The sequence below is a fragment of the Puma concolor genome, chromosome B2 (genome assembly GCF_028749965.1).
Source record: "Puma concolor isolate L17-30 chromosome B2, mPumCon1.1.hap2, whole genome shotgun sequence".
In the NCBI taxonomy this organism is placed as follows: domain Eukaryota; kingdom Metazoa; phylum Chordata; class Mammalia; order Carnivora; family Felidae; genus Puma; species Puma concolor.
The window spans coordinates 97,781,886-97,809,362 of record NC_141671.1 but is presented as its reverse complement, the minus strand read 5'-3'; the positions used below and the strand labels follow the sequence as shown (position 1 = coordinate 97,809,362).

General features: G+C 40.7%; 1 protein-coding gene across 4 annotated transcripts in view; it reads left to right on the top strand.

Moving 5' to 3' along the window:
* RTN4IP1 (reticulon 4 interacting protein 1) overlaps positions 1–27,477 on the top strand; it is a 154,832-nt gene that overhangs the window by 123,455 nt on the left and 3,900 nt on the right. For all 4 annotated transcript variants that reach the window (XM_086707521.1, XM_086707519.1, XM_086707520.1 and 1 more), the window contains exons 5-8: positions 5,505–5,553; positions 14,680–14,816; positions 18,450–18,633; positions 22,586–22,678. In XM_086707521.1, the coding sequence (XP_086563647.1) occupies positions 5,505–5,553; positions 14,680–14,816; positions 18,450–18,633; positions 22,586–22,678 (463 nt within the window). The remainder of the gene's footprint in view (positions 1–5,504; positions 5,554–14,679; positions 14,817–18,449; positions 18,634–22,585; positions 22,679–27,477) is intronic.

Sequence of the window (27,477 nt, the reverse complement as noted above, 5' to 3'; positions counted from 1 at the left end):
TTGGGGGCAACATATTCTGCCTCTTCGTTAGCATATATCGTTTGCAAATTTTACAAAAATCTGTGTCTATGCAGATATTTTGCTAGGGGTTCATCTCAGGGCCTTTGTAAGGAAAGGGCCTGGAGCTAAAGCTTCATTGGTTCTGCTAAGAAGGAAAATAGGGTTTTCTTCTAGTCTAAATTCTTGCCTGGGGCCCCCTGTAAACAAAAGACAGATTAAAAAGGGGAAAAGCATACACATTGAGCTTTACATGACCTGAGACCTTCATAAGGAAATGAAGTTCTCAAGAAATGGTTAAACCTGAGTGTTTTTATGCTACATTTGATGAGTGAAGAGTCTTTAAAAAAAAAAAAAGTGACAGGACAAATGGTATGAGCTAAGCATAATCAACTTGGAAATTTTAGCAAGGCCTATCCGTTGGGATTCCTCTCTGTACCTTTCTGTCTTGGAGATAAGGATGTCCCTTTCCTCCAGGTATAGGAGCACACCTCTCACATGAGGGTCTTGTGACCTGCTTCAGGGAAGAAGGTCAGGGAGTCCTTCCTGTATATGCTGTTTCTCAACTTCCATTAACTTAAAATATTCAACATGCCAACGTGCCATTTTTGGGGGTGATGTGTCCTGAACCCTGCCAGCTCTGGTAAATTTTTCTCTGACCAACCATGCTCCTTTTGTCTCTTATCCGTCGTATTGTTGCCATCATAAACATTCCTTCTTCCCATCTTCCTTTTTTCTCTCTGTTCTACACCAGATTGAAGGAACCAGTGATTTGGGATGGTTTCCACTGCCTGTCCCATTTGGGGAGATGTGTTCCTGGTACCTCTGGTTGAACTTCTGAATTTCATTACCACAGAATCATTGTTATAATATTGTATGAGGTTCTTGGTCCATTATGGGTTAGCTAAGCCTTAATAAATGGCTACCCTGGGCACCTTGCTAACATATATAAATAGCTTTGTTTTCATGGGAAAATGTGTTTAAAGTTCCAAACAACTAATTCACACATGAACTCTTCTGCAAATTGGGGAATGTCTACATGAATTACAGAGGCTTAGAAGAGGACACACAAATCTAGGCTATCTTGGCTGAGTGTGGTTAATTTGTTTTGTAGTTCTACTTATTCAAATTAAGTTTCTCACTTTAGGAAGTAAATTTAGCATGTTTTGCTATATAACCTTTTTTCCCCTAGATTTAAAAGCATGAGAAATAAATGATATTATAACCTTTTTAGCATCATCCCTAGTTTTTATATTAATCAAAAAGTTTTTTAATGTTTATTTATTTTTGAGACAGAGAGGGACAGACTGCGAGTGGGGGAGGGTAGAAAGAAGGAGACACAGAATCGAAGCAGGCTCCAGGCTCCAAGCTGTCAGCACAGAGCCTGACACAGGGCTCGAACTCACAAACTGCAAGATCATGACCTGAACCAAAGTCGGACACTTAACCAACTGAGCCACCCAGGCGCCCCTATATTAATTTAATTTTATCTGATTTGATTTAATTTAATTTAATTTTAGAGTGCAAGTCGGGAAGAGGGGCAGAGGGAGAAAGAGAATCTCAAGCTGAGCTTGAAACCTGATGTTGGACTCAGTCCCACAACCCTGAGATCATGAGCTGAACTGAAATCAAGAGTTAGACGTTCAACTGACTGAGCCACCCAGGCGCCCCATCATCATCCTTAGTTTTTAAAGACCATTTGTTTCTGCTTATGGAAGAGTTAGCCATATTTAAGTCATCTTTGTTCCTGAGCCATTAGGACTTTAAGTAGAGGGCACTCTAATCTTGCAACGTGGCTTCTCCCCCCCACCCCCCACAAGCACATTGTCTAGGGAGAATCATGAAGGTCATATACTTCTATGTTAGAAAAATGGGGAAAGTAAATATAAGCTTAAATAAGATGAAAAAAGCCAATTTTTCTTTTTTGTGGACTCCTAGGGTGATCATCATTTCCCAGATGAATCTGAGGCATGCAGGTTCAATTAGTGAGAATTAGGACTAGAACCCAGGTCTCTAGATCCCCAGTCCTGGCCTTTTGATTTCTGGGGCTAAGCCAGGATATAGAAATTTGAAAGCTTATTCCTTGTTTCTGGATCTCTGTTTTGTTTCATATATTTTTTATTTGCAAGGCAGTTTGGGTGTTGATGCCTTACCTCATCAGGCTGTAATACTGAAAATGTGATTGTAGATGACTTAGATGCCCAAATACAGTAAAAAGTGACTCAGTCATGGAAAAGAAGCCAACATTGACTTAGTACCTTAATGTATGTTTAGGCGGAATTCAGAGATTAGGCAGAGGTGACAGGGAAAATCAGGTTGTAGGGCTTACGAATGCATATGCAGTGTAATAATTATTCATACTTTCTCCTGTATTTTTATCTCTGCCAGAGTGCAAATCCCACTGACTTCAAAGAAGAGCTTCACATGTGAACTTAGGAAGTAAGAGAGGAACGTGATTAAAAATCTTGGCCATTTTGAATTATAGTGCTTTTTCCAAATAGAGTATTTCCTGGGTACTTGCTCTATACAATAAGCAATATTCTTCACTCGGCAAATAGACTTCCACTTCAGCGAGGCTTGAATATATAGTGTGACCATTATAGCAAGCTGGGTAGAAAGTGTTTCTGCTGTATAGCACTTCAGTGAAGGGCCACTGGGGGTAAGCAACAGCGGTGCTTTTCCCTTTGTATTGAAAGTGCTTTGAAGAGTACAAGAATAGTTAGTTCAGCCACAGGACTTCAAACCATGGAGGACTAACCGACCTATTGCTGGCCTTGAAAATTCATTTTGCCTACTGTCCTTTTTTGAGACTTTGAAGAAAAGTGCAGGCCCTGATTGAATCTGCACAAAACATGGAGTTTGCAGGACCAGAGAATGCTGTGTCCCTAGGTCTTCTTTACAAGCTGATTGTGGCATTCCAACGGGCTTGCGCCTTGCCTGTTTTGCACCTGGAGGTGCCATCAAGTGGCAATATCAGGAACTGAAGCTGCTGTTGTAGAACCACTCCCTCTTCTGCCAAGCAGTGCTGTGAAACAACATTTTTGCTTTTTAATTTGGAGGAATGAGGCTGCTGTGGATCAAGAGTTATGGGGAGGCGATCAGCTGACAATATTAAGGTTGGAGATGTATCTGGCAGTTGGATCCTTAAGCAGCCATTATGTTTGGTATCCTCTTTTGTTTGTTCATTTACTTTGAGAGAGAGCGAGAGTAGGGGAGGGGCAGAGAGAGAGGAGAGGGAGTGAGTCCCAAGCAAGCTCCACACTGCCAGAGCAGAGCCCAAGTGGGGCTCAAACTCATGAACCATGAGATCATGATCTGAGCCAAAATCAAGAGTCTGATGCTTTATTGACTGAGCCACCCAGGTGTCCCTGGTATCCTCTTAATACAGCATTCCCAGGGAGAGAAGTAGAAATGAATTTCAAACTTTTCTTTACTGGAAGAAATTTTAATGCAGTCTTCCAAATATCAGAATGATTCCCTCACTTGAGGTAGTAGCAATTGTTGCCTTGATTGTAGGATAAACTGCTGATTTGGATGATATTTGACGTCAAGAAACATCAGGCATTTGTTATGTCCAGGGTAGTATGCCCAGTGCTTCATAATACGTGCTCTCTCCCCTCAAAGCCTTCCAGAATAGCTTGGGAAGCAAGCATATGGGTGAAAGTTAACATCATGGCAAATGCCAAATGCATAACATTGGGCCTTTTTTTTAGGGGTGTAGGAAAACGGATTTGGCTGCAAGGGCAGGGACACTTCAGCAAGCAGTAAAGGCATTTGAGAGTTTGAGGAATGGGCCAGTATGCATAGGACTTGAGCATAAGAGTGAGGGGACCAGGGTAGCTGAGAGAGTTCTATTTAGGAAATAGAAGTCAGAGTTGAGATAAAGATTAGACCGTGAAGAATTTAACGTTTTTTATTTATTTATTTATTTATTTTGGGACAGAGAGAGACAGAGCATGAACGGGGAGGGGCAGAGAGAGAGGGAGACACAGAATCGGAAACAGGCTCCAGGCTCCGAGCCATCAGCCCAGAGCCTGACGCGGGGCTCGAACTCACGGACCGCGAGATCGTGACCTGGCTGAAGTCGGACGCTTAACCGACTGCGCCACCCAGGCGCCCCTAGACCGTGAAGAATTTACATGAATGTTTGACTTACCACATTTCCATAAAAATGGGCCAGAATAACAAGAGAATATTTCATGGATGAATTAATTTTTGGATATGTCTGTGAGGCAGTTTTAATGCTTCTCATTCTTCCTCCGTTTAGGAAGTACTCAAGCTATTAAATGTATGAAGTGTAGGATTTTAGAGGAGTTTGTCTTTGAAGGTTTTTTTTCCCTTCTGTGCACTTTATAATTCTTTGAAAATTAAAAGTAATTTCTCTAGAAGGAACACAATTAACAAGGAGACTGATTTTAATTACATTTAATAGTATTGCTTTCAAAGGGAATAGCTGGCTCAGAAGTTTTAGTAGTAACTTTTAAGATCTAAAGGGTGACGAACAGCCTTCTGTGATTTGGGTAAGAGAGGAAAACATAAAATGAAACTCGGGTTAGGATTATAGACAGAATGCATGTCCCGAGATCCTGTGTACTTGCTAGAGGCAGGTGGCAAAATTCTCTGCACTTTCTAGCTGCCAAGTCAAAGAGGGACTGACATAGTTTGGGCAACCAGAGCTGAGAGAGAGGAAGTCCTTTTGGGTTGAGACCAAACTGATAGGAACCCAGGATTGGCGTGTTAAGGGCAGTGAGAGAGGTGTAGAATCCAAACCCCAAAATAGCAAAATGATCCGGGATGTTAGATGGTATCCGTGGCCATAAAATGAAACCGAAGGTAGGATAGGAGCGAGACAGGGCGAGGGAGAGAGCCTGGAGGATGTAAATTCCAAACTGAACACCCTTGGTCTAGAAGGATAAGAGGGCTACACTAAGCAAATGTAGTAAAACCCTGGAGCCCAAGGTTGTTTGTGCTGATAGGACAGATTCATCTGCTTTAATAGGAAGCCAAATTGAGGATAAGATTGATTTCTATTTATGAAAGTTGATGAGCTTGTCGGGACATGTCTGAACAAAAGACATTCTACTTTGGCAGGAATGTGGTCAGGAATGTGATTTTGTTCTTAGAGAGCTACTGAATCTAACACACTGAAAGGATCCCATAGCTCCCTCTTATAGAGAAAGTTATGATAATTTTAGCCTGGAAAAATTGTAAGGCATATGTTACCAAGAACTGTTTGAGACACTTAAAAAAAAATACAATATGTGGGTATTTTTGGTGTTTGATATTTTTGGTATTTGGTATTCTTAGTAGAGAGTTCATAGAATGTTTAACTTTAAGCATTTATAGATTCTTGGTGAGCCTAACATGAAAATCCTTATGTGATATAACCTTGGGAAGCTGAATGACTTTATTTGCTTTGAGCCAGTTCATATTGAAAACCTCTTGTTTATTTATCCCATTATGTTGACCTAATATTTTCATTAATTGTAGTTTCTTTTGCATTACAGTGTTTTAATCTTGGGTGCTTCAGGTGGAGTTGGTACTTTTGCTATACAGGTAAGACAGTTTTTTTAGTTTTGTGAATAGGAAGATTATTTTCATGAATTTATAAGTTCACACATTATAAATTAGTTTTTTAAGGCTGAGAGAAAGATAGGTTCAGTAAATTCACTGTAATTTCAGCTTGCTTTTCTTTTTTTTTTTTTTTTTTAATTTTTTTTTTTCAACGTTTATTTATTTTTGGGACAGAGAGAGACAGAGCATGAACGGGCGAGGGGCAGAGAGAGAGGGAGACACAGAATCGGAAACAGGCTCCAGGCTCTGAGCCATCAGCCCAGAGCCCGACGCGGGGCTCGAACTCACGGACCGCGAGATGGTGACCTGGCTGAAGTCGGATGCTTAACCGACTGCGCCACCCAGGCGCCCCTCAGCTTGCTTTTCTAAGAAGGAAATTTCCTAATGTAGAAGGAAGCATTAACCTCTCTAGTGGTTTAATACATGAGTTAGTTTATTGATGTCCTCTATAACAAATGTAGGAAAGCCTTTTGGAAGGAAGACTGGGGACAATGCAGGTGGATGGAAGTTTGCAATTTGGTAGAAACTGATAAGCTGATTCTAAAATGTATATAGAAATGAAGTAGCCAAAATACTGTAAAGATGGCATTATTTCCCCAAAGTGATCTATAGATTCAATGCAGTCCTATCAAAATGGCAACTGCCTTTTTTGCATACATGAACAAGCTGATCCTACAATGCGTATGGAATTTCAAGAGACCCCAAATTGACAATCTTGACAAAGGACAAAGTTGGAGGATGTACATTTCTCAATCTTAACACTTACTACACAACTACAGTAATCAAAACAATGTGATACTGGCATAAAGATAAACATACGGATCAATGGGATAGAATTGAACATCCAGAAATAAAACCATACATCTATTGTCAATCGATTTTTTTTTTTTTTTTTTTTTTTTTTTTTTTACTAGGGTGGCAATACGGTTAAATAGGGAAAAGAATAGTCTTTTCAGTTAATGATTCTGAAACAACTAGATATCCACATGCAAAAGAATGAAGGTGGACTCCTACCTTATATCATATGTGAAAACTAACTCAGCCCTGGTCAAAGACCTAAGCATAAGAGCTAAAACTATTGAACTTTTAGAAGTAAACAAGAGTAAATCTTCATGACCTTGGATTTGGCAACAGATTTTTTTGGTATGACACCAAAAGCATAAGCACCAGAAGAAAAAAAAAACAAAAACCAGATAAATTGGACTTCATCAAAATTAACGGTTTTTGTGACTCAAAGACAACATTAAGAAAGGAATAAGTCAACACACGGGGAGCAAATATTTGTAAATCATTTCTCTAATAAGGGTATAATACCCAGAATATATAAAGAATTCTTACAACTCAACAAAAGACATCCCAGTTAACAAATTAGCAAAGGACTTGAATAGCCTTTTTTTTTTTTTTTCCAGAGAAGATCTACAAATGGTCAGTAAGCCCATGGAAGGATAGTCAGCATCATTAGTCATTAGGGAAATGCAAATGGAAACCATAGTGAGGTACTACTTCACACCTACTAGGATGGCTATTGAAAAAAAGAAAACAGAAAATGGCCATGTTGATCAGGATGTAGAGAAACTGAAACCCTTGTACACGCTAAGGGAAATGTAAAATGCTGCAGCTGCTATGGAAGACAGTTTGGCAGTTCTTTAAAATGTTAAACATATAATTGCCATAAGACTTAGTAGTTCCAGGGGTGCCTGGGTGGCTCAGGTGGTTAAGCTTCTAACTCATGGATCTTAGCTCAGGTCATGGTCTCATGGTTCATAAGATTGAGCCCATAGTTAGGCTCTGTGTTGACAGTGCAGAGCCTGCTTGGGATTCTCTCTCTTTCCCTCTGTCTCTGCCCCTGCCCTGTTTGCACACACATGTGCACGCTCGTTCTCTCTCTCAAAATAAACATGAAAAAAAAAAAAGACTTAGTAGTTCCATTCCTAGGTATATACCTGAGAGAAATGAAAACATATGTTCAGACAAAACCTTGTACACAGATGTTCATAGCAACATCCATATTCATAGTAGCCAAAGAGCGGAAACAACCCTAATGTCTATCAATTGATAAAGAAAATGTGGTAGATACATACACAGTGAAATATTATTCAGCCATAAAAAAGGATGAAGTTCTGCTGCATTATACAACGTTGATCAGCCTTCAAAACATTATGCTAGTGAAAGAATCCAGACACAAAAGGTCACATTTTGTATTGTTCCATTTATATCTTATCCAGAAGCAGCAAATCCATAGAGACAGCAGATTAGTGATGCCAAGCATTGGGGAAGGAAGGAATGGGGAATGACTGCTTAATGGGCATGGGGTTTATTTTTGAGGTAAGGAAAATGTTCTAGAAGTAGACAGTGGCGATGGTTGTTCAATGTTGTGAACATACATAATGAATTGTACACTTTAAAATTGCTAACAGGGGCGCCTGGGTGGCGCAGTCGGTTAAGCGTCCGACTTCAGCCAGGTCACGATCTCGCGGTCCGTGAGTTCGAGCCCCGCGTCAGGCTCGCATCAGGCTCTGGGCTGATGGCTCGGAGCCTGGAGCCTGTTTCCGATTCTGTGTCTCCCTCTCTCTCTGCCCCTCCCCCGTTCATGCTCTGTCTCTCTCTGTCCCAAAAATAAATAAACATTGAAAAAAAAAAAAAAAATTAAAAAAAAAAAAAATAAAATTGCTAACATGTTGAATTTTATGTTTCTATCTGAACTTTACCTCAAACAGAAGAAAACAAAACAGTGCCCTGAGCTTCCAGGAACAGGTTGGCACCTAGTGGCTGCTCCCATTATGGTTGAATGTGTAACTGACTGGCTCCTGAGGGAGGGGGCTTGATTATTGAGCCTCCCTCAATGTGCAGAGAGAGGCCCTTTCTGCAATATGGGGCTAGTGAGCATATTCAGGGGATCGGCCACATCACTTTCCAGAAGGGAGACTTCAGGTGCTATGCTCTCCCACCCAGACCCCACCTCAGATCTTTTGAAGACCCAGATACTGGTGGAAGGTTTCATCTATGTGCTAACTAAATTAGGGGAAGGGGAGAGGACTGCTAGGAGATGCACACCTTGACTTCTTTTTAAGTCGGATGTAGGTGAATGAATAACTAAATGGAAGAAAGGAAAAGGAGAGAGGGTGGGAGGAAAAGAGAAATACCATATCCTGCTGGTTAGCGCGTAAATTGGTACAGGCACTTGGGAGATCACTGGGTACCGTCTAATAAATCTGAATGTATGTGGCCTTAAGGCAACCCAAAATATCCACTTTATGAATATACTCTGCAATTATATGCACTGTTAACATGCATGTACCAGAATTATAGATATTATCTCCCACTGGAAACAACTGAAATATTCATCAACAGTAAAGTGGATAATTTGTGGTATAGTCTTACATTGGAATATTATATAATCATGAAAACTATAGTTGCACACAGTGAAGTACATGAATCTTAAGAACAGCATATTAATGAAAGAAGTCAGATAGCCAATTCGATTCTGTTTAATGACCTTCAAGAACAGGTTAAACTAAAGAGTGTTAGGGAGTAAGACTCTAAAAAAAAAAAAAGTAAAAAGGGTCATGTAATAGTCTGGATGGTAGTATTACTTTTGAGGGAGTGAGGGGGCTTTGATTGGGAGGGAGAAAGTTAGGAGGCTCATAAGCATGATGTGCGATCCAGGTCTTAATATGGAGTGATGCTTACAGTATTGTTTGCTTTGTAATAATTTGTTAAGCTATGCATTTAAATTCCATACACTTTCCGGTGTTACATTTTACAACAAAAATACTTTTTAAAATTTCTTTTAAATGTTTTTTTTGAAAGAGGGAGAGAGACAGACAGACAGAGTGTGCATGGGAGAGGGGCAGAGAGAGAGGGTGACACAGAATCCGAAGCAGGCTCCAGGCTCTGAACTGTCAGCACAGAATCTGACACGGGGCTTGAACCCACAAACCACAAAGTCATGACCTGAGCTGAAATAGTATGCTTAACCAACTGAGCCACCTAGGCGCCCCATAACAAAAATATTTTAATTAAATAAAAACAGTAATAGGAAAGTATCAAGGTTTGATCTCCTACAAAGTTATTATGAGAATAAGGAATAGAAGAACATATCTGCAGACGATAACAGCACATCAGAAAATATGCCCACAGGACAGATCAAATGTAACCTATGATTTCTAATTTTTTTTTTTTAAGTAGACTCCACATCTAATGTGGGACTTGAACTCACAACCCTGAGATTAAGAGTCCTATGCTCTACCAAACTGTGCCAGCCAAGTGCCCCCAAATATAGCCTACAATTTCAAAACAGGTTTAAAAAATTAAAAATATACAAGACATGAAAAAACAAACAAACAAAACAGACTTGGAAAAACTTGGGGAAAAATGTAAAAATAAACCAAATTATTTAGCAATGAAGACTAAACTAGAAGGAATTCAGTAGCATCAAACACAATCCATAATGCTGCCATAAATAGAAATAGAATGTGCAAAATAGGAAAAAGTTTAAAACCCAAAAGAAAACAAGTAAAACAAATTCAAGAGATAGTATCAAGTATTGAAGAGAGGAAGGGCGACTGATATGTGGACAGTAGGAATCTGTGAAGAGGAAAACCAAAACAAGGGAATCGAATAAATACTAAAATCTGTAATTCAAGAAACTTCTTTATTTTCCTGAAATTAGATTATTTGAAACTATATATTACAGGACCACAGCACTTCTCTAAGGACAGGGTCCTAGAATGAGCAATATCAAGGAAAATCCTAGTAGAATTACTGGCTTCTAAAGAAAAAAAACAAAAAACCTTGGGACAGGGACACCTTTAAAAAAAAAGTCACCTCTGTGAAATTTTTTACTTCTGAGAAGTAAAAATTAGATTAGCATCAGACTTTTTGACAGCAATGTTGTAGTGCCAGGGGGAAGGATGGAGTAACGTGTTTAGTATACCCTTGCTTGCGTGTCTTCAGACTATACTTTTTTTTTGTTTATTTTTGAGAGAGAAAATGAACACGAGTGGGGGAGGGGCAGAGAGAGAGGGAGACAGAATCGGAAGCAGGCTCCAGGCTCTGAGCTGTCTGCACAGAGCCCGATGTGGGGCTCAAACTCATGAAGCATGAGATCATGACCTGAGCCAAAACTGGACACTTGACTGGCTGAGCCACCCGGGCGCCCCAGACTATACTAACTTTATATACAGCCAAACTGGCCTTCATGTAAAAAGATCACATAGGAACTATTAATAACTTGTAAGAACTTGGAGAATATGTTCTTACCCCTCTTGCAGAAATCTAGAGCATGAACTTCTGGCAACTGAAATGACTGGTGAGATATCAAATTAAGGACTGGTGGGAAATGTTAAATGTAAATGTATCTGTAGAACTAAAACTAAGGGCTTAGAAAGAGTGCATTGTGTAAAAGCCATATGCTCTGATGAGGCAAATACAGCACAACTCTTTTTTAAAAGAGGGGGAAAACTGGAAGAACATATATTAAAATTGTAATGCTTTCATTAATCAGGTCATTAGTGTTAGTAATAATAAATAATGTTAGTACTCAAAGACTTATGCGTATAATGTACAGTAAAAAAAAACCAAACCAGGTATTTATGGTATATTTTAATTGTCGCGCCTGTGTCTTTGACAGCCAGGATTTTATGTGTGGAAGAAAGGAGATACAGGTAAAACAGGAAAGCAGTTAAGTAGGAGCTTTGTAGTCCTGAATTTGAATTGGAGATCTCAATAGGAACTCAAGAGATACTTTGTGTATGTAAAGCTATCTCTTGATAGATCATTGCTCATGAAAATAATACAGGACTTCTTGGAGAAACGCAGATTCTAGATCTAGGACACGAAATGTACAATAATGAGTCTAGAATATATGAAATAGCAGAGAAACTATCAAAAAGTACTTGAGTTGTGTCAAAAAAGACTTGGGAGCTGAGGTGCCTGGAGGGCTCAGTTGGTTAAGCATCCAACTTTGGCTCAGGTCATGATCATGCGGTTCACGCATTCAAGTGTTGCATCAGGTTCTCTGCTGTCAGTGGGGAGCCCGCTTTGGATCATCTGTCCCCCTCTCACTTTGCCCCTCCCCCGCTTGTGTGTGTGCTCTTTCTCAAAAATAAACATTAAAAAAAAAGACATAGGAGCCAACTTGAAGACACTAAGATGTGACAATTTAAAAATTTTTTTTTTCAACGTTTATTTATTTTTTTGGACAGAGAGAGACAGAGCATGAACGGGGGAGGGGCAGAGAGAGAGGGAGACACAGAATCGGAAACAGGCTCCAGGCTCTGAGCCATCAGCCCAGAGCCCGACGCGGGGCTCGAACTCACGGACCGCGAGATCGTGACCTGGCTGAAGTCAGACGCTTAACCGACTGCGCCACCCAGGCGCCCCATAGATGTGACAATTTTAGCTTCAACAATAGTTATACAGTGGATTAAAATCCTTCAGATACATGACTTAATATATATTTTTTTAGATGGTCACCTTTGGGAAATGATAGGAAAGCAATTTATTTTATAAACTGGTAAAGGAGAAACAATTATTTGTCTTACCTTTCCTGTATGAACTGTATACCTGAATAAGCAAAATTTATATATGAGGGGAGATGTTTCTTTATGATAGTATTCCAACTACTAAATGAAAAAAGAATTAGAATATCACTATTTTACAACCACCATTAAATAACTAAGATCTTCAGAAGAGCAATAACCAGACATTATGTGCCTCTTATGATTTTGCTAGCCTCTATCCATAGTCTTGTAAGGAGATTGGAAGAGAACACAGAGACAAAGCAGCATGTGGAATTGCCCCGTGAGTGTGCAATAAGAAGTTCCAGACTGTGGGAAACTCTACAGGTCAGATGGCCTGGATTCTTCCACAAATAAATTATAAGAAAGTGAAGGGCTAAAAGAGGAGCCCATAGTTTAAAAAGAGAGACTTAAAAGACCTCCTGTTTTTAAAATGCATAAGACTGAACTGAAGTGTCTAGGGAATGCATATTTGGGTGATAAAACTATTTTTAAAATTTTTTTTAACTTTTTTTTTTTATTTATTTATTTTTGAGACAGGGAGAGACAGAGCATGAACAGGGGAGGGTCAGAGAGAGGGCGACACAGAATCTGAAACAGGCTCCAGGCTCTGAGCTGTCAGCACAGAGCCCCACGTGGGGCTCGAACTCACGGACCGCAAGATCATGACCTGAGCCGAAGTCGGCCGCCTAACCGACTGAGCCACCCAGGCGCCCCTAAAACTATTTTTTATAATGGAAGGAGATGATTACTTTAAATACTATGATAATGGTGGCTTCTTAGAAGGGAGGCTGGGCACCTGAAAGAGATTGTAGAATGCTTGCCACATCCTCCCTCTTTATCTGAGTGGGGTCTACCTTCTAGGCATTTTCTACACATGTGTTTTATTTGACATAATCCTTTTTTAAAGCTAAAACTGTTTTTAAAAGTCTTTAATAGTGTTCAAAGATACTAGATAGTTCTAAGTGGGAGAGGAAAAACTAGGAATTTGAGAAAAAAAAATTATTGAACTGTTTCAACATGAGACATATTCTTCCTGAAGATTTAATACACATATTAAATGCTTAGAACATAATTTCATTTTTCCTTAACACTTTTTTAAGATGGATACTGGATATTCATCTTGGATTATGTTTTGCACCTACTTTAGTTTGGGGCTTTCTGCTGACAGCAACATATCCTTATGCTCAAGTATTTCTGTTTATAGCCCATGAAAGTCGTAAAGTTGTATATGAGGTCACTCCTAAATGTTTTAATTCCCCTCAGATTTCCAGGGCATATAAACCCTTGGTCAGTATTGCTTTGGAAAAATGAGAAGTTAGATAAGATTATGGATGGCCTTAAAATTCTTTGTTTAGTTTTTGTATTTAACAGGTATTTATTAGTACCTGTGTATGTCACAGAGTAGGGATTCAGTGGTGAACTCAATAAACACAGATCTCTTATCTTCTAATGAACCTTTGCAACTCATAAGGAAAGCTCAGGAAGTTGATACTTGGGACAGGATTGAGAAAACAGCTGATCTGTTATGACCTATGATCATCAGCACAAAAATTACTCCATGAACTTCAAACAACTATTCTTAGGCTGCTAATTCTGTGAAATTGTCATTGTAGAAAAGAACAGCAATTTCAGAGCAGGATGCTTTCTGTATACTTAAATAACATTAAAATTCAGTTCTTTTTACTTAAGTCTGCTTGCTCCTTATTTTAAAATATAAGGCATCTTCATTTAAATCCTGAGAACCATTTTTACTCCAAAAGAGAGGACATGACCCATGTTTTGAAGATAAAATGGCCATATATTTTTTTTAACTTTTATTTATTTTTGAGAGACAGAGGGAGACAGAGCATGAGCAGGGGGAGGGGCAGAGAGAGAAGGAGACACAGAATCCGAAGCAGGCTCCAGGCTCTGAGCTGTCAGCACAGAGCCAGATACGGGGCTAGAACTCCCTTAACTGTGAGATCATGACCTGAACCAAAGTCGAATGCTTAACTGACTGAGCCACCCAGGTGCCCCTAAATGACCATATTTTCTTCCACCTCTATTCAAGAGTACTTTTCATTAATTATCTAGTACCTGATATCTGATTGCTGTTTCGGTACCGCTGTCTGACTCAAGACTATACCAGCACTTACTAGAGATGCAGATGAAGAGATGTGCATTTTTATGTTCTGGACATATTTAAAATTGTCATTTTCTAAGGACATGTGATTTTTGTTGTTTTCGCCAGCTGCCTTTGTCATCATTGAAGGGCTAAACCTGAGGCTGTCAACTCATATCTTTTGGTACTGGTGAGGTACTGAGTTCTTCTCTAAGTGGATTGATTATGATTTAATGACAACAAGATGACTGGTTGTCCTGTCCAGGAAAAGGAGATCTATTTCTTGAAATTTTCTTGGTGGATAAAAGTTTAATCATTTTTACTAAGTCTCTGACAAGTGGCTTCCTGTAGTTCTTGTTAAGATGAAACACTTAGAGTTCTCTAGGGATTAGTCTGAAAAATGCACATATGGGTGCCAACTATTTTTTCAAAAACTGCCATCATTTTTTCTACCCCCCACCTTTTTTTTTTTTTTTTGGACAGGTAATGAAAGCATGGGCTGCTCATGTGACAGCAGTTTGCTCTCAGGATGCGAGTGAACTTGTAAGGAAGCTCGGCGCAGATGACGTAATTGATTACAAATCTGGAAATATGGAAGAGCAATTGAAATCTTTAAAACCGTATGTATTATTAGAACAATGTTCACACTGGGAAGTAGGAACGAAGACAATTGATCATGCAGGGCGGAATGGTTTGGCGACTTCGCAGTCACGTTGGAATCTCAGAAAAGAATCGATAACAATTCTTGCTCCTTAAGTCATTTGGGTGGCTTCTGTTCTAATTCAAGATGTGATACATACTGAGGAAAATATTTTGCTTGCATGGCCTTTTGCTAATTTTTTTACGTTACCTTTTATTGTTGGTTTGTAAGAGGTCTAAAGACAAAATTGGAAGGGTATTCCATTTGGTGGCATCTGTCACCACAGAAAAAACGTGGAGAGGTATGGGGAAAATACATGTTTAATGCTAATCATGCTTGCAGTGTTTTGGCTTAGTAAAGGCTTCAGAGAAGCAAAGGCAGTAGAAATGTTGGTAATCAGAGTACTATGGATGTTCTCAGTGCATCTAAATGCCAGGCTGTGGCTTGGTTTAATGTAGCAAACAGGAGCAGATTCAGTGATTCGTTCACACACTGTTGTTCTTGCCTGTGGCTTGGGCAGACGTAGAGAGGGTGCTGATGACTCTGGTCTTCATCTGGCCAAGACAGAACTGCAGCTGAGAACACAGCTAAGGAGCATTTAGAAAGATGTTTTATTGCTTCTTTTTCAAAGGTTTTCCTTCCCTTTTTCTGTTAGTTTTTGAAAGCCAGTTATTCTTGTCCACTTTGAGTCAAAGTGCAGTTGATCCTCGAACAGCACGGGGGCTAGGGGCTACTACATGGCCCCCACGTAGTAGAAAACCTGCATCTAACTTTTGACTTCCCCAAAACTTAATTATTAAATAGGCTACTGTTGACCAGAAGCCTTACCAGTGACATAGTCAATTACACATATTTTGTATATTATGTATATATATATATTCATATATTTATTTATATATTTATTTATATATATTTATATAATATACTGTATTCTTAGAATAAAGTAAGCTAAAAGAAAATGTTACTAAGAAAATTAGAAGAGAAAATAAATTTATGATATGTGCTGTATTTATTGAAAAAAAATCTGGGTTCAGCTGGACCTATGCACCTATTCAAGGGTCAACTGTATTTTCATGGGTTTAAAAAAAAAGGGGGGCGCCCCATTGGACACTAGCCTTTCTCAGCTAGCAGTGCCCACTCCCAGCAGTCGTGTGGCAGCACGGCCCCGAGGAGCCAGCCAACTCCCTATGCCTTCAACCCCACAGCACCTGCTGTGCCGGGCAGTGTTAAAGCATGTGATAGAGATACAGTGGAGAACAAGACAGGCCCCCCACCACTTCCAGGGGGCTCCCGCTCTAGTCGGGGGGTGGGTTTCAATGGCACGTGCTCCTGAGAACACTGATGTAGGGAAAGGAGGGGAAAAACTGAGGGGAAGGAGGCCCTTTTAGGGAGGGGGTGGGGGGGAGTTAAGAAAACCTCTGAGGCATTGGAGCAGAGGCTTTTCAGAGCAAGCCAGGAAAATGGGATTTTTTTTTTTTTTTGGTCCCCTGCTATGTCCCTCTACCTGGAACAGAGTAGTAACATATGGTAGGTGCTCACTAAAAATTTGTGTAATGAATTTTTGAGGGAATCTAGGAGAAGAGCACTTGTTCAGGTAGAGATAACAGCAAATATAAAGGCCCCGTGTCAGGAACACACTTGGCATATTTGAGGAATCACACCGTTCCTTGCAGAGATCTTATCAGCTACTTCCTGCCTGTGTGTCAGGACCTAGGTCTCCCTGGGCCTCCAACAGCTGGCTTCTAGACAGTGGAGTTTCAATTGATCTCATGTCTTCTACTGCTCTAGTAATAGCACCATGAGACTGAGTCCAAGGACAGTCCATTCCCCCTATCTACCTTACGTTTTATATACATTGGAATTTGTCACCAGAGAACGGAGAACCTGACAGATGGAAAGCTGGAGCACGCCCAGCCTGGCCCCCAAAAGTACACCACGGTTTGTCCCTCTGCGTTTTCTCACAGTGGTCTTGCTCCTTTTTGGTAAGGGGATCTCTCTAGCTTGCAGATGCCAGACTGTTACTTTGACTTATTTATTTTTTGACAGCTTCAGTTTCACTTGATCTTTGTGACCTTTGCCGGGAGTTTGGCCTTCGAATCCACCAAGAATAAAATTATTTCTCCTTTCAAATAGGAACTTTTTAGATCAAATCTTAGAATTTTGCAGTTGGACTTGAAATCCTTCAGTCCAACTCTGTCATGTTATAGTTGAGAAACTAGGGGGCAGAGGACTTTGGAGTTTTTGCATGCTCAAGGTCATGCCACTTGAGCAATAATGGGAGAGCTGAGTCCACAGCCTGTCTCTGGACTCCTTTTTCAGGCAGTGCCTATTCTATAATACCAGGCTGCCTTTAAATTTTATTTAAAATAAGTATCATTATGTTTGTCTATTCAAAATTTGGGAATGAAGTAGAAACTTAAACTCGTAAAAATAATTTACTGTTCTTTTCTAATGAGAAGAGTAGTTATCTAGTAAGGTCATTCTCCTATCCTTCGGTTTTTATTTGTCCTTCTTTAATTTGGTTCCATTTGAAAGGCAGGCTCAAGATGCACAAATTTGGCCAAAGCTGGTTTTAGAAGCTTTGATGTTTTATTTCATCCAGATGAATTTAAAAGGGAAAATGGATTTAAAACGGAATTCATTTATTAACTTAACTTCTAAGCATGCATTTTCTAAATAGATGTTTGTTTATACAGTATTTAAAAGTGTTATTGGGTTTTATCCCCTGTAAGTGGAATGCAGTGATTATAGCAGGTTTAGATCAGCTTTAAGAAGTTGAATATCTATCAGTTCCTAGAGATACCATAGGACTGGGTTTGGGGGGCATGCTAGAGCACAGTTGAAGACTGAGAGCAGATTGTTGATTTCTCCATACATTGTCCTGATGCTGTGCATGAAGCCAAAACATAGCAGTAAGTTCCAGAAGATGAAGAGGATGGTACACAAGCAGTTTTGATATGGAGGGAATAAAAGCAAATCATTCTATGGGTGAAAACCTTTGCATGCTTTTCTTTCAAGTATTCAAATGCACTAATAAATACTTTGACTTATATTGGATAGATTGCTTTGCAGTTTCCCATAAAGCTTAGGTCAGGGTTTCTCAACCTTGGCAACCTTAGTTTCTGAACTACTGACATTTGGGACTGGATAATTTGTTGTTGTGAGCAGCTATTCTCTGCATTCTGTGTATATACATCATTCTGGGCCTCTAGGTGCCAGTAGCCCTTCCCACCACTTCCCCTAATTGTGACAACTAAAAATGTCTCTAGACATTGCCTAGTATGTCCTCTGAGGACCAAAATTGCCTTTGGTTGAGAACCACTTATTTAAGTCATTCTTAAAGTATTAGAAAAATGATACGATTTTACGACAAAGAACTAGCCACATTTGACTTATCTTGGCGGCGGGGGGTAGTCAGAGCAGACTAGTGGGTGTGCCCTTTTCTCCTTTGTCAAAGCAGCCCCCCCTCTGCTGGATGGCATGCTGCAGTGAGGTTTGTGCACTGTCGCTGAAATAGACCCTATAGCTGATTGGCAGTGGGAATGAAGGGGAATGGAGCTGTAGTTAAAGACTAACAAGGATGTTTTGATTTGATTTTTTTTTTTCTGTCCAGGTTTGATTTCATTCTTGATAATGTTGGTGGATCCACTGAAACGTGGGCTCTAAATTTTCTCAAGAAATGGTCAGGAGCCACATATGTGACTTTGGTGACTCCTTTTCTCCTGAACATGGACCGATTGGGCATAGCAGACGGCATGTTGCAGACAGGAGTCACCATGGGTTCTAAGACGTTAAAGGTAGGGAGGACAGTCTTGGTTGATGTGAGCAAGCAGGCACCTCATGCTTCTGGGAATTGGCTTCCACCTAGCCTTTTTTGTTTTTTTTTTCCATCTTGGAGGCAGCATGGCACAGCAGCTGATCAGATTCCCATTCTGGACTCCACTCAATAGCTGTGTAACCTGCAAGTTACTTATGTCACTAAGCCCCAATGTCTTTACCTGTAAGATTAAACTAATAGGGTAAGGTATCTACCTTACCACGTGTTGTAAGGAGTAAGTGAGATAATCCATGTAAAGAACTTGGCAAAATGCCTAGTATATACAACACTCTTATTAAATGTTAACCTTCGTTATTAGCTGTTACCTTCCGTGATTCCATCTGATATACCCTCTGCTCACTGTTATTAAACGTTAACCTTTATTATTAGCTATTATTACCTTTCGTCATTCCATCTGATACACCCTCTGCTTCCTTCTTGCCTATATGTGATGGCCTTCTGTCTGTTTCACCAGTCTTAATCCATGCAGGCTCTTGTATATGAGGGGGGAAGCTTCATTAAGACTGTGTAGAGCTGGTTGTGTCCAGGGTAGTAGCGCTGGGTTATGCCGGTGATTTCTAGACTGGAGCTTTCAGACCTGTAGAGGTCTGTGGGCATTTTTTTGAATTTCAAAAACCTGAAGAAAGTTGTGTTCTTACTTTAGTGAGACCACAAAGGCAAATAGAACCATGATGCTTTTTCTGGAATTATATCAGCTTGTCCTAACACTGCACATCCCATGTGAATCAGGTAACTCTAGCTATTGATTACATTCTGGTCATTTCTGAGACTTGATTAGTCAGCCTGGCTCTGTCACTGAGGCCACTGTTACCAGAGCCATAAGAAGCTTTCTCACCCAATGGAACAAATCCAGTGTGTGGTGGGCCTTGAGGTTTAGTGCCCAGCAACCCTAGCTGCAGGACTGATGGCTGAGCTTGAGAGGGTGCTCCCTACTTAACATGATAGCATGTTGTCCTCACAGTGGGGACAGGCCTATATAGTGTCATGGTACCCGTTCTTGGTAATTCTAGATCAATGGCTTAAGGCTTAAAATCTGAATTAATATTGACATGGTGTAAGTGATAGGAGAAAAAAAGATAAATTCTATTTTTATTAATCAGACAAAATACTTCAGACTCAGGAAAAAGGCAGTAGAAGGTTGTGAGTCGTCATGCCAGGCTAACAAACACCCATATTTAAGGAATGAGTGGCTCAAGAGCCATCTTTAGCTTCTTTATTCTTGAAATTAATTTGGGACATTTTAAGAGTGAACTTCAGGACTTTGGCCTCTTGAATTCTGTGTAGTAACTAAATAGGTAGAGGTATTAACTAAGGGCTGTGACCATGGAGTAGGAGGCCTGTGTGTGTGTGTGTAGTGTGAACATATGAGGCTCTGGACTCAGGCTCCTTCATTTCCACCTGATTCAGGCGGTGGCCGGAAACGGCGTCCGTGCGCTGCTTTGGTACATGGAGAAAAGAATCTTAGCTGTCCTTCATCTCTTCTTTCTCCTTTCACAAAACCCAGGCTATCCAAGTGGTTTCAAGATAGAAGTTAAACTTTTCTGTAAGATTTCACAGTTTGTACTTGAGTGAGACCTCTTACAAGCTAGCCTTCTGAGTGGTCCTCTGAGAGTAACACAAGCACTTTCTCTTTCCTCCTACTTGAAAGAGGATAGTGGTGATCTCCTGTGAAAACCTTTTAAGTAGTTTCTGATGTCCTCCTGAGAATGTGCACGGTTAAAGCCTCATTGTAATGCTCCAGACTCCTGCCTGCTTTGGTTTACTTTCTCCTATAATGGCCTGGAAAAAATACACAGACCCCTTAGAGCACAGTATAAAAATTCTGCTGTTGCAGACCAAAAAGTTTCACTTTACAGGCCAACGTGCTAGAAAGAATTATAGGCATGAATTTTTGACCGCTGTAGTTCCTTCTTTAAAACCCTCAACAGTTACCAGAATGTTTTTTAATTGTCTGAGGCCAGGCCTTAGGGAGAAGTACAGGAACGGGTCTTTTGTGATTGTAGTTAACTTGGCCTTCTGTAAATTTGGGATGGTCTCAGTGCCTTCAAATGGTACTTTTTTTTCCTTCTCTTTAACTACATTTGCCTAGACCAGTGCCTCACAACTTCTTTCATGCTGTGCCACCTGTAGAAAATTATTAGTGTTTGAATAGATATTGCGTTTGTTCTGGGCCAAGAGCAAACTACCTGGAGACGTGTGCCAGCCTGGGCTCTGCCTTGCAACCTTGAGGGCTGAGGTGACTCAATCTCGTCATGCCTATTTTAGGGTAAGATTGGCTTTGTTTGCATCCTGTGGTCCTGGGATAATTATTATTGATGACTCATTGAACTCTCAGAATTGTTCCAGGTTAGGTAATAAATTACAGGGTCATTCATCCAAACCAGTAAGCCATTCCGGGTACAACCATTGCAAAGCTCTGCCCAGACAGCAGCTTGCTTTTATCTGTCTTTCTATAATCTTTTTTTAAATTTTATTTTTTAAAATTTACATCCAAATTAGTTAGCATATAGTGCAACAATGATTTCAGGAGTAGATTCCTTTGTGCCCCTTACCCATTTAGCCCATCCCCCCTCCCACAAGCCCTCCAGTAACCCTCAGTTTGTTCTCCATATTTATGAGTCTCTTCTGTTTTGTCCCCCTCCGTATTTTTATATTATTTTTGTTTCTCTTCCCTTATGTTCATCTGTTTTGTTGTCTTTCTATAATCTTAAACTCTGATTTGCTATTGCCGCAATCTTTCCTCAATAAAGTTTGCTTTCAGCACTAGATAAGTATTTATTGAATAATAAATATAAATATTTATGCATATGATACCTTATGCGTATCAGGCACTTTACATTCGTTCTCATTTAATCCTTCCAACAACCATGCGAGCAAGGTATCGCCATTCTTTAGTCCAGGAAACTGGCTGACCTGTGTTTAGCTTGACCTAAATAACACAACTGTTAAGTGCCTGAGCTAAAGGAGCAGGGGAGTCCCATTGCACTTGACAATTTCATGCCGTGGTAGTAGCTTCTGGCATGCTGAGGAAATGTGAGACAGAGGCCATTGCGGGGAGGGAGATAGCATGGTGCTGGCTAATCCTGTAAGTACCTCTGGATGGTTCTCATCTAATGAAGTTGAGTTGGGCAGGTCATTGAGGTATGTATCATAGAGAACCTCAGTTCACTTGTTATTTTGATAATGGCCTACCTTACCTTTGACATAAAGAATAACAATTAAAAGTAGGGGTTTGGCACTAAAGTGGTCACAAACCCTCTGGGTAGAAGAATTTTCCTTATTTTTATCTGGGGATGTATTGTCCCATAATCGATTAGGTGGCTTGGGACTTGTTATAACTGTAGGGGGAGACCCAACCGTGATGTATAATGAACTTTATGCTTTGTTTTGCCCTTAAAGCTGTCCTGTTCCTCTCAGAGCTGGAAAACTATCTGTGATTGGATTTCTTGTCTAAGATTATATTTTGGTGCCTTATTGCCCCTTAAGCATTCTTGAATTAGGTTTAAAAGCTCTTCTCTGTTGCCTCTGGGCTTTATTTAAACCCTAGTAGGGAAAGCGTAGAGGTCTTAGCCCCTAATTTCTCCTAAGGAAAAAAATGAGTGTGTAAGATTATTTAGACTATCATTTTAAGGACAGCTTTCCTGTGCTTACTTGCTTGTCATTCACAATTTAGCAAAAAAGCCTATGTTCATGTGGATACAGTTTGTTCATTAATTTATTAAACATTAATGGAGCATCCATTCTCCATCAGTCACTGTGCTGTGGTGTTGGGCACACAGCTCACTGATTCAAAATGAATAGGAAATCAGTTTGTCTGTCTTAGTCATCCAGAAAATACTCTTCCCTAAATTTGCATTTAGTCAGATTGTATCCTTTCCTATATTTGACGTGTTTGCTTTTCTCCTTTTCAGCATTTTTGGCAAGGAGTCCATTATCGCTGGGCTTTTTTCATGGCCAGCGGTCTATATCTAGATGACATCGCAAAACTGGTGGACGAGGGAAAGGTACGTATTGCTAGAGCATCCCCTGGCATCTCCGTGACCTGCCCGCCAAGCCTGGTCACTGGGAATGCTCCAGGGGTAGGCATGGTCTGTGCACATCCTGCTTTTACGTGGCCACGTGTAAGTGCCGTATTTTTGGTTCTGTCTCCATGGGAATTACAGATCTAGACTGCTACATTTTTTTTTTTTTTTCAACGTTTATTTATTTTTGGGACAGAGAGAGACAGAGCATGAACGGGGGAGGGGCAGAGAGAGAGGGAGACACAGAATCGGAAACAGGCTCCAGGCTCTGAGCCATCAGCCCAGAGCCTGACGCGGGGCTCGAACTCACGGACCGCGAGATCGTGACCTGGCTGAAGTCGGACGCTTAACCGACTGCGCCACCCAGGCGCCCCTAGACTGCTACATTTAAAAAACAGTGACACAATCTGGTTCAACCCCCTTAGTTTACAGGTGAAGAGGCAGGCCCAGAGAGGATATGTGATTTTCTCAGAGACACTTAGTTAGATGGTTAGCAGAGCTGGAATCTACAGCGAGGCTAATAGTATTTTGGTAATGGTCCTGAAAAGATGGCACCACACAGGTCATCTGTGCACACACTTGGGAGTTGACAGTAGCACTGCTCTGGAGCTTCTATAGTCCAAGGGTGAGGCTGCTCTGGAGGTAAGTAGATTCCCAGATGAGCCAGGTGAACAAATACTGTGGAATCGCCACCCTAAGAGAATTAGACCAGAAGTCAGGTCCCAGGTCTCCTGTTCCCCAGCTAGTGTCACATGCTCAAAGGGCAAATAGCGGTATGTCTGAGGGTCAGTGGGCAGGACATCTGTGAGGACTGGTGGGGATTTTGGTGGGGACCACCGGTTGATGGTTCTGACTGCTTGCGTCTGTCCTGCATGGACTCTGGTGAAAGACTCCTGCTTCTAGTCAGATCATCCCTGTTTGGGTGTCCGAGGCCTTTTAGGACAGCTGTGGGTTCCTCATCTACCACTGTTTATTTTGAGTTTTCACGTGGTCTTAACAGCTCTGACATTCTCTCTCTGGAAGAATAACCTGGAAGGAAAATTCATATTCTGGTGCTGATGTTTATGATTTTATTGAGAGACTATATGAAATTATAGGGTAGAGACCTTTATATACCCTAGACGGTTGTATGAGGTCATAGGTAAAATGATTTTCATTTTACAGATGAGAAAACTGGCTCAGAGAGATAAAGGCACATGTTTAAGTTTGCAGAAGTGGGACCAGAAGGCACACTTCCTGACTCCCAGTCCTGTGCTTTTCCTTCTCCGTCATTCAGCTGCATCCTTAGTGCTTGAGGCTGATCTGGGACCTTAGCTTAAGTTGTCTCGTTCTTGTCACTTTAAAATGGGCAGGGAAAAATGATGGAGCAGGACCAGCTTTACACTGTATGATCCATGCTGGGCCATTTGGAAAGAGCCCCTCAAGATGGGCTTTCTTGTGCTGGTACCTGCACACCACTTTGATTTTGGAAAAGAATGATTTTAGGACCTACTGGTTACTTTTTGTGCATTTAGTTTTTTTATTCTGTTATAGCCATGGAACTATATGATAGAAAATGCCCTGCTACTGTTTCCCAGATTCTGTAGTTTCAAGATTACTTGCCTTTTCTCGGACTTCTAAGTCTTTGTGTGTCCTGGGTGGATGGTCTCAGCCTTATGACTGTATGTAAGTGCCTCTTGGTAGGGTTCTTCCCATATCCCGCAAGGATGCTTATTGCTAGGAAGAAGGAAATGAATAGTCATTAAATAATGTGGCCCATAGTTTTACACAGTCTTTCATGCGATTGGAGCCCCATTATTAGAGGGGTCCCCGTCCTCCAAAAGTGTACTGTACAGTTGTGCTTGTCCCAGTATCTGCGCCAGTTGTCCACGTGCTTACCATTGCTTTTTTGTATTCAAAATATTGTGGCTCCCCCTCTTTCTCTCTACCTGGAAATTACTATTTATGCAACAGAGAAGAGAGGTGATTTGTGTATATGTAACTATTCAATTTGGCAGATAACTGGTAGAATGGCTAAAAGAGGACAAGGTAGAAATAAAGATGCCCTTGATGTGTCCTCAAACGAGGGTGAGTGAGGAAATATTCTTTTGGCTTTTGATTCTTCTCTCTCCTGACCAGCGTTATTTGGGCTCAGGAGTCATTTCTGACAGTGAAGGACTCTGGGACTGTGGAAGTTGGTTTGTGACATTGGGTGCCGTGACGGGGTCAGCTGTGTTCTTGTGCATCCTGCATCACTCTGGGTGTGAGAGGGTGCCTGTCCATGCCGGGAAATTGGAGCAGGTAACAGAGCACGCCTACTTCTGTATTGTGTGGTTAGTGGAGAGTATTAAATTGAATGAGGACATTGAAGTTCTTCCAAGCTTTGGCTGAGCGTTTGGTGAATCTCATTGGCAGGTATCTGATGGAGGGACTGTAATTATTTTTTGACAGTGTGAAGCCATGAACCAAAAGAACCTGTCTTTTTAAAATACTTTTAAGTGTTTGAATACATAATACATTTACAAGGTTCAAAATCCGAAAGGTAGGAAAAGTTACTTCATGAAATCTTCCTTTGACTGCTTTTCCTCAGTCACTGAGATTGTCCTTGTCAGATACAGCCATTGTTACCAGTTTCTTGGGTATTCCAAAGATGTACCGTGTATCGACAGAGTGATAGAAAAGAATGATTTGTAATTACCACACCGAGCGTAACAGACTGCTACTGAAATTGTGCTTTATGCCTTACAGTTATTTTGCATTTTTTTCCTTTTTTCCTAAATACAATAAACATTTCTTGTTTTATATTATCCAGCGAGCTTTTTTGGGTTAGCATGCTCAAAGATTAGAAATAGGAAAACCTAGCACGTGTCTAGTTTATTGTCTTTACCCCACCCCCTCGTCCTGCCACTGTGTCTCATTGAAGAGAGAGGCCCCAAGAGATTATGTGACATGTTCAAGGTCCCAAGTCTCTTGACCTCCAGGACCATTCCTTCAACCACCCTTTGCTGTCAGTAATAGTTAAAAATCAATCAATCAATTTCTCATATAGTCTTCGTTGTTTTCTGCTTGTTCAAATAGTCATCTAAACGTTTAGATAGGTGGAGTTTGAATTGTATCAACAAAGTCTTTCTGTATTTTTCAGTGTCTTTCAGGCCAGCAAGGAGGTTTTACGGCAGATTTTTTAGACTGTAGTCAGCTATTGATAAGAATGACTGTGCTTTCAGGAAATATATATATATATGTATGTATGTATGTATTTGCTTGTGTATGCGTTTATTCATTTCCTATTTGCTGCTGTAACAAATTGCTATAAATGTAGTGGCTTGAAACCACACGAACTTACTATCTTGTAGTTCTAGAGGCCAGAAGTCTAAAATGGGTCAGGAGGGCAGTGTTTCTTTTGGAGGCAGGCTGCAGGGGAGAATCTGTTCCCTTGCCTTCTTCAACGTCTAGAGGCCACCTGTATTTCTTGGCTCAGTCTTGCATCACTTTGACTTCCACTTCCGTCATCCTGTCTCCCTCTGACTAACTGTCCTGCCTCCCTTTTCTAATGGCCCTTGTGATTACATTTGGCCCATCCAGATAATCCTGCCCATCTCAAGATCCTGAACTTAATCATGTCCTTGAAGCCCCTTTTGTCCTGTGAGTGATGATATTCACAGGTTTAGGGGCTTAGAATGTGGACATCTTTGGAAACCACTATTCTACCTACAGTGCATAAAGTATCTCAAAAGATACGAAAAAAACTTGAAATATTGGTTGCCTTGGAGGAGGAGAACTAGATGGCTGGGGCTGAAGTGTGGAAGGGAGATTTTTCTTTGTACCCTTTCATCTTTTTAACTATGTTTATCTGCACACATGTAGTTATTAAAGTTCTTTGATGTCATGTACTTAACATTCACAGATTTGTTTAAGATCCTAGGTGACCAGCCAAGCTTCTTGACTGAGCAGTGAAAGAGATATCTCCGTTTATTTCTTTATTTTAGTTAGCATTAGAATAGTTCCTATATAACTTATTAGAATTTAATTCAGAACATTTACTGAGGGCCCACTAGTTTCACCTAGTAGGGTATGGAAATATGTGTTGGCCATGTTGAGTTACCTTCTGAACAATGATGTCCACTGGAACTTTCTGCAGTAATTGAAATGTTCTCTGCCTGCACTGTCCAATATGGTAGCCAGTAGCCACATGTGGCAATTGAACACTTGAAATGTGGCTAATCCTTCTGAGGGACTGGAGTTTTCATTTTATTTACCTTTGATTACATAGCCACATGCAGCTAGATGTTACCATGTTGGACGGTGCAGCTTTAGAGAAAAATGTAATGAGTTCTGAGGCAAGCAATTTCCCAGACCTTTCTTGAGATCTGTGGCCTTAGTTTAGCAAGGAATTACATTTTAAAACTTTAAGCTTCTTGCTTGCAACTGGATGTTTTCCCTCCATGGAGAGGATGTCATGATTAGGGATGGAATCCTGAGGACCGCTAGGAGAGAGTTCTCTTGCTGGAGAGGACAGGCACCTCATGGATCCCATCACCCTGCTGTTACTGCAGTCTTTCTAATGCAGCTGATTGTTTCTGTGGAGAAACGTAGGCCAAGTTTCTCCTCTTCTGGCTGGAAGGAGTGCCTTTTCCAGGGGGACCTAGGGACAAGTCCTGGATACTTTCCAACATGGGAGCATTCACTCCTTTGGAGTGCACCCTCCATTAACCCTCCCCCACCCCCTTCTTACCACCTTTCTTCCTGCTTTGAGTTTTCTGGGACCTGAAAGTTCCAGAAATAGCCAGTCCAAGCAAAGCCCA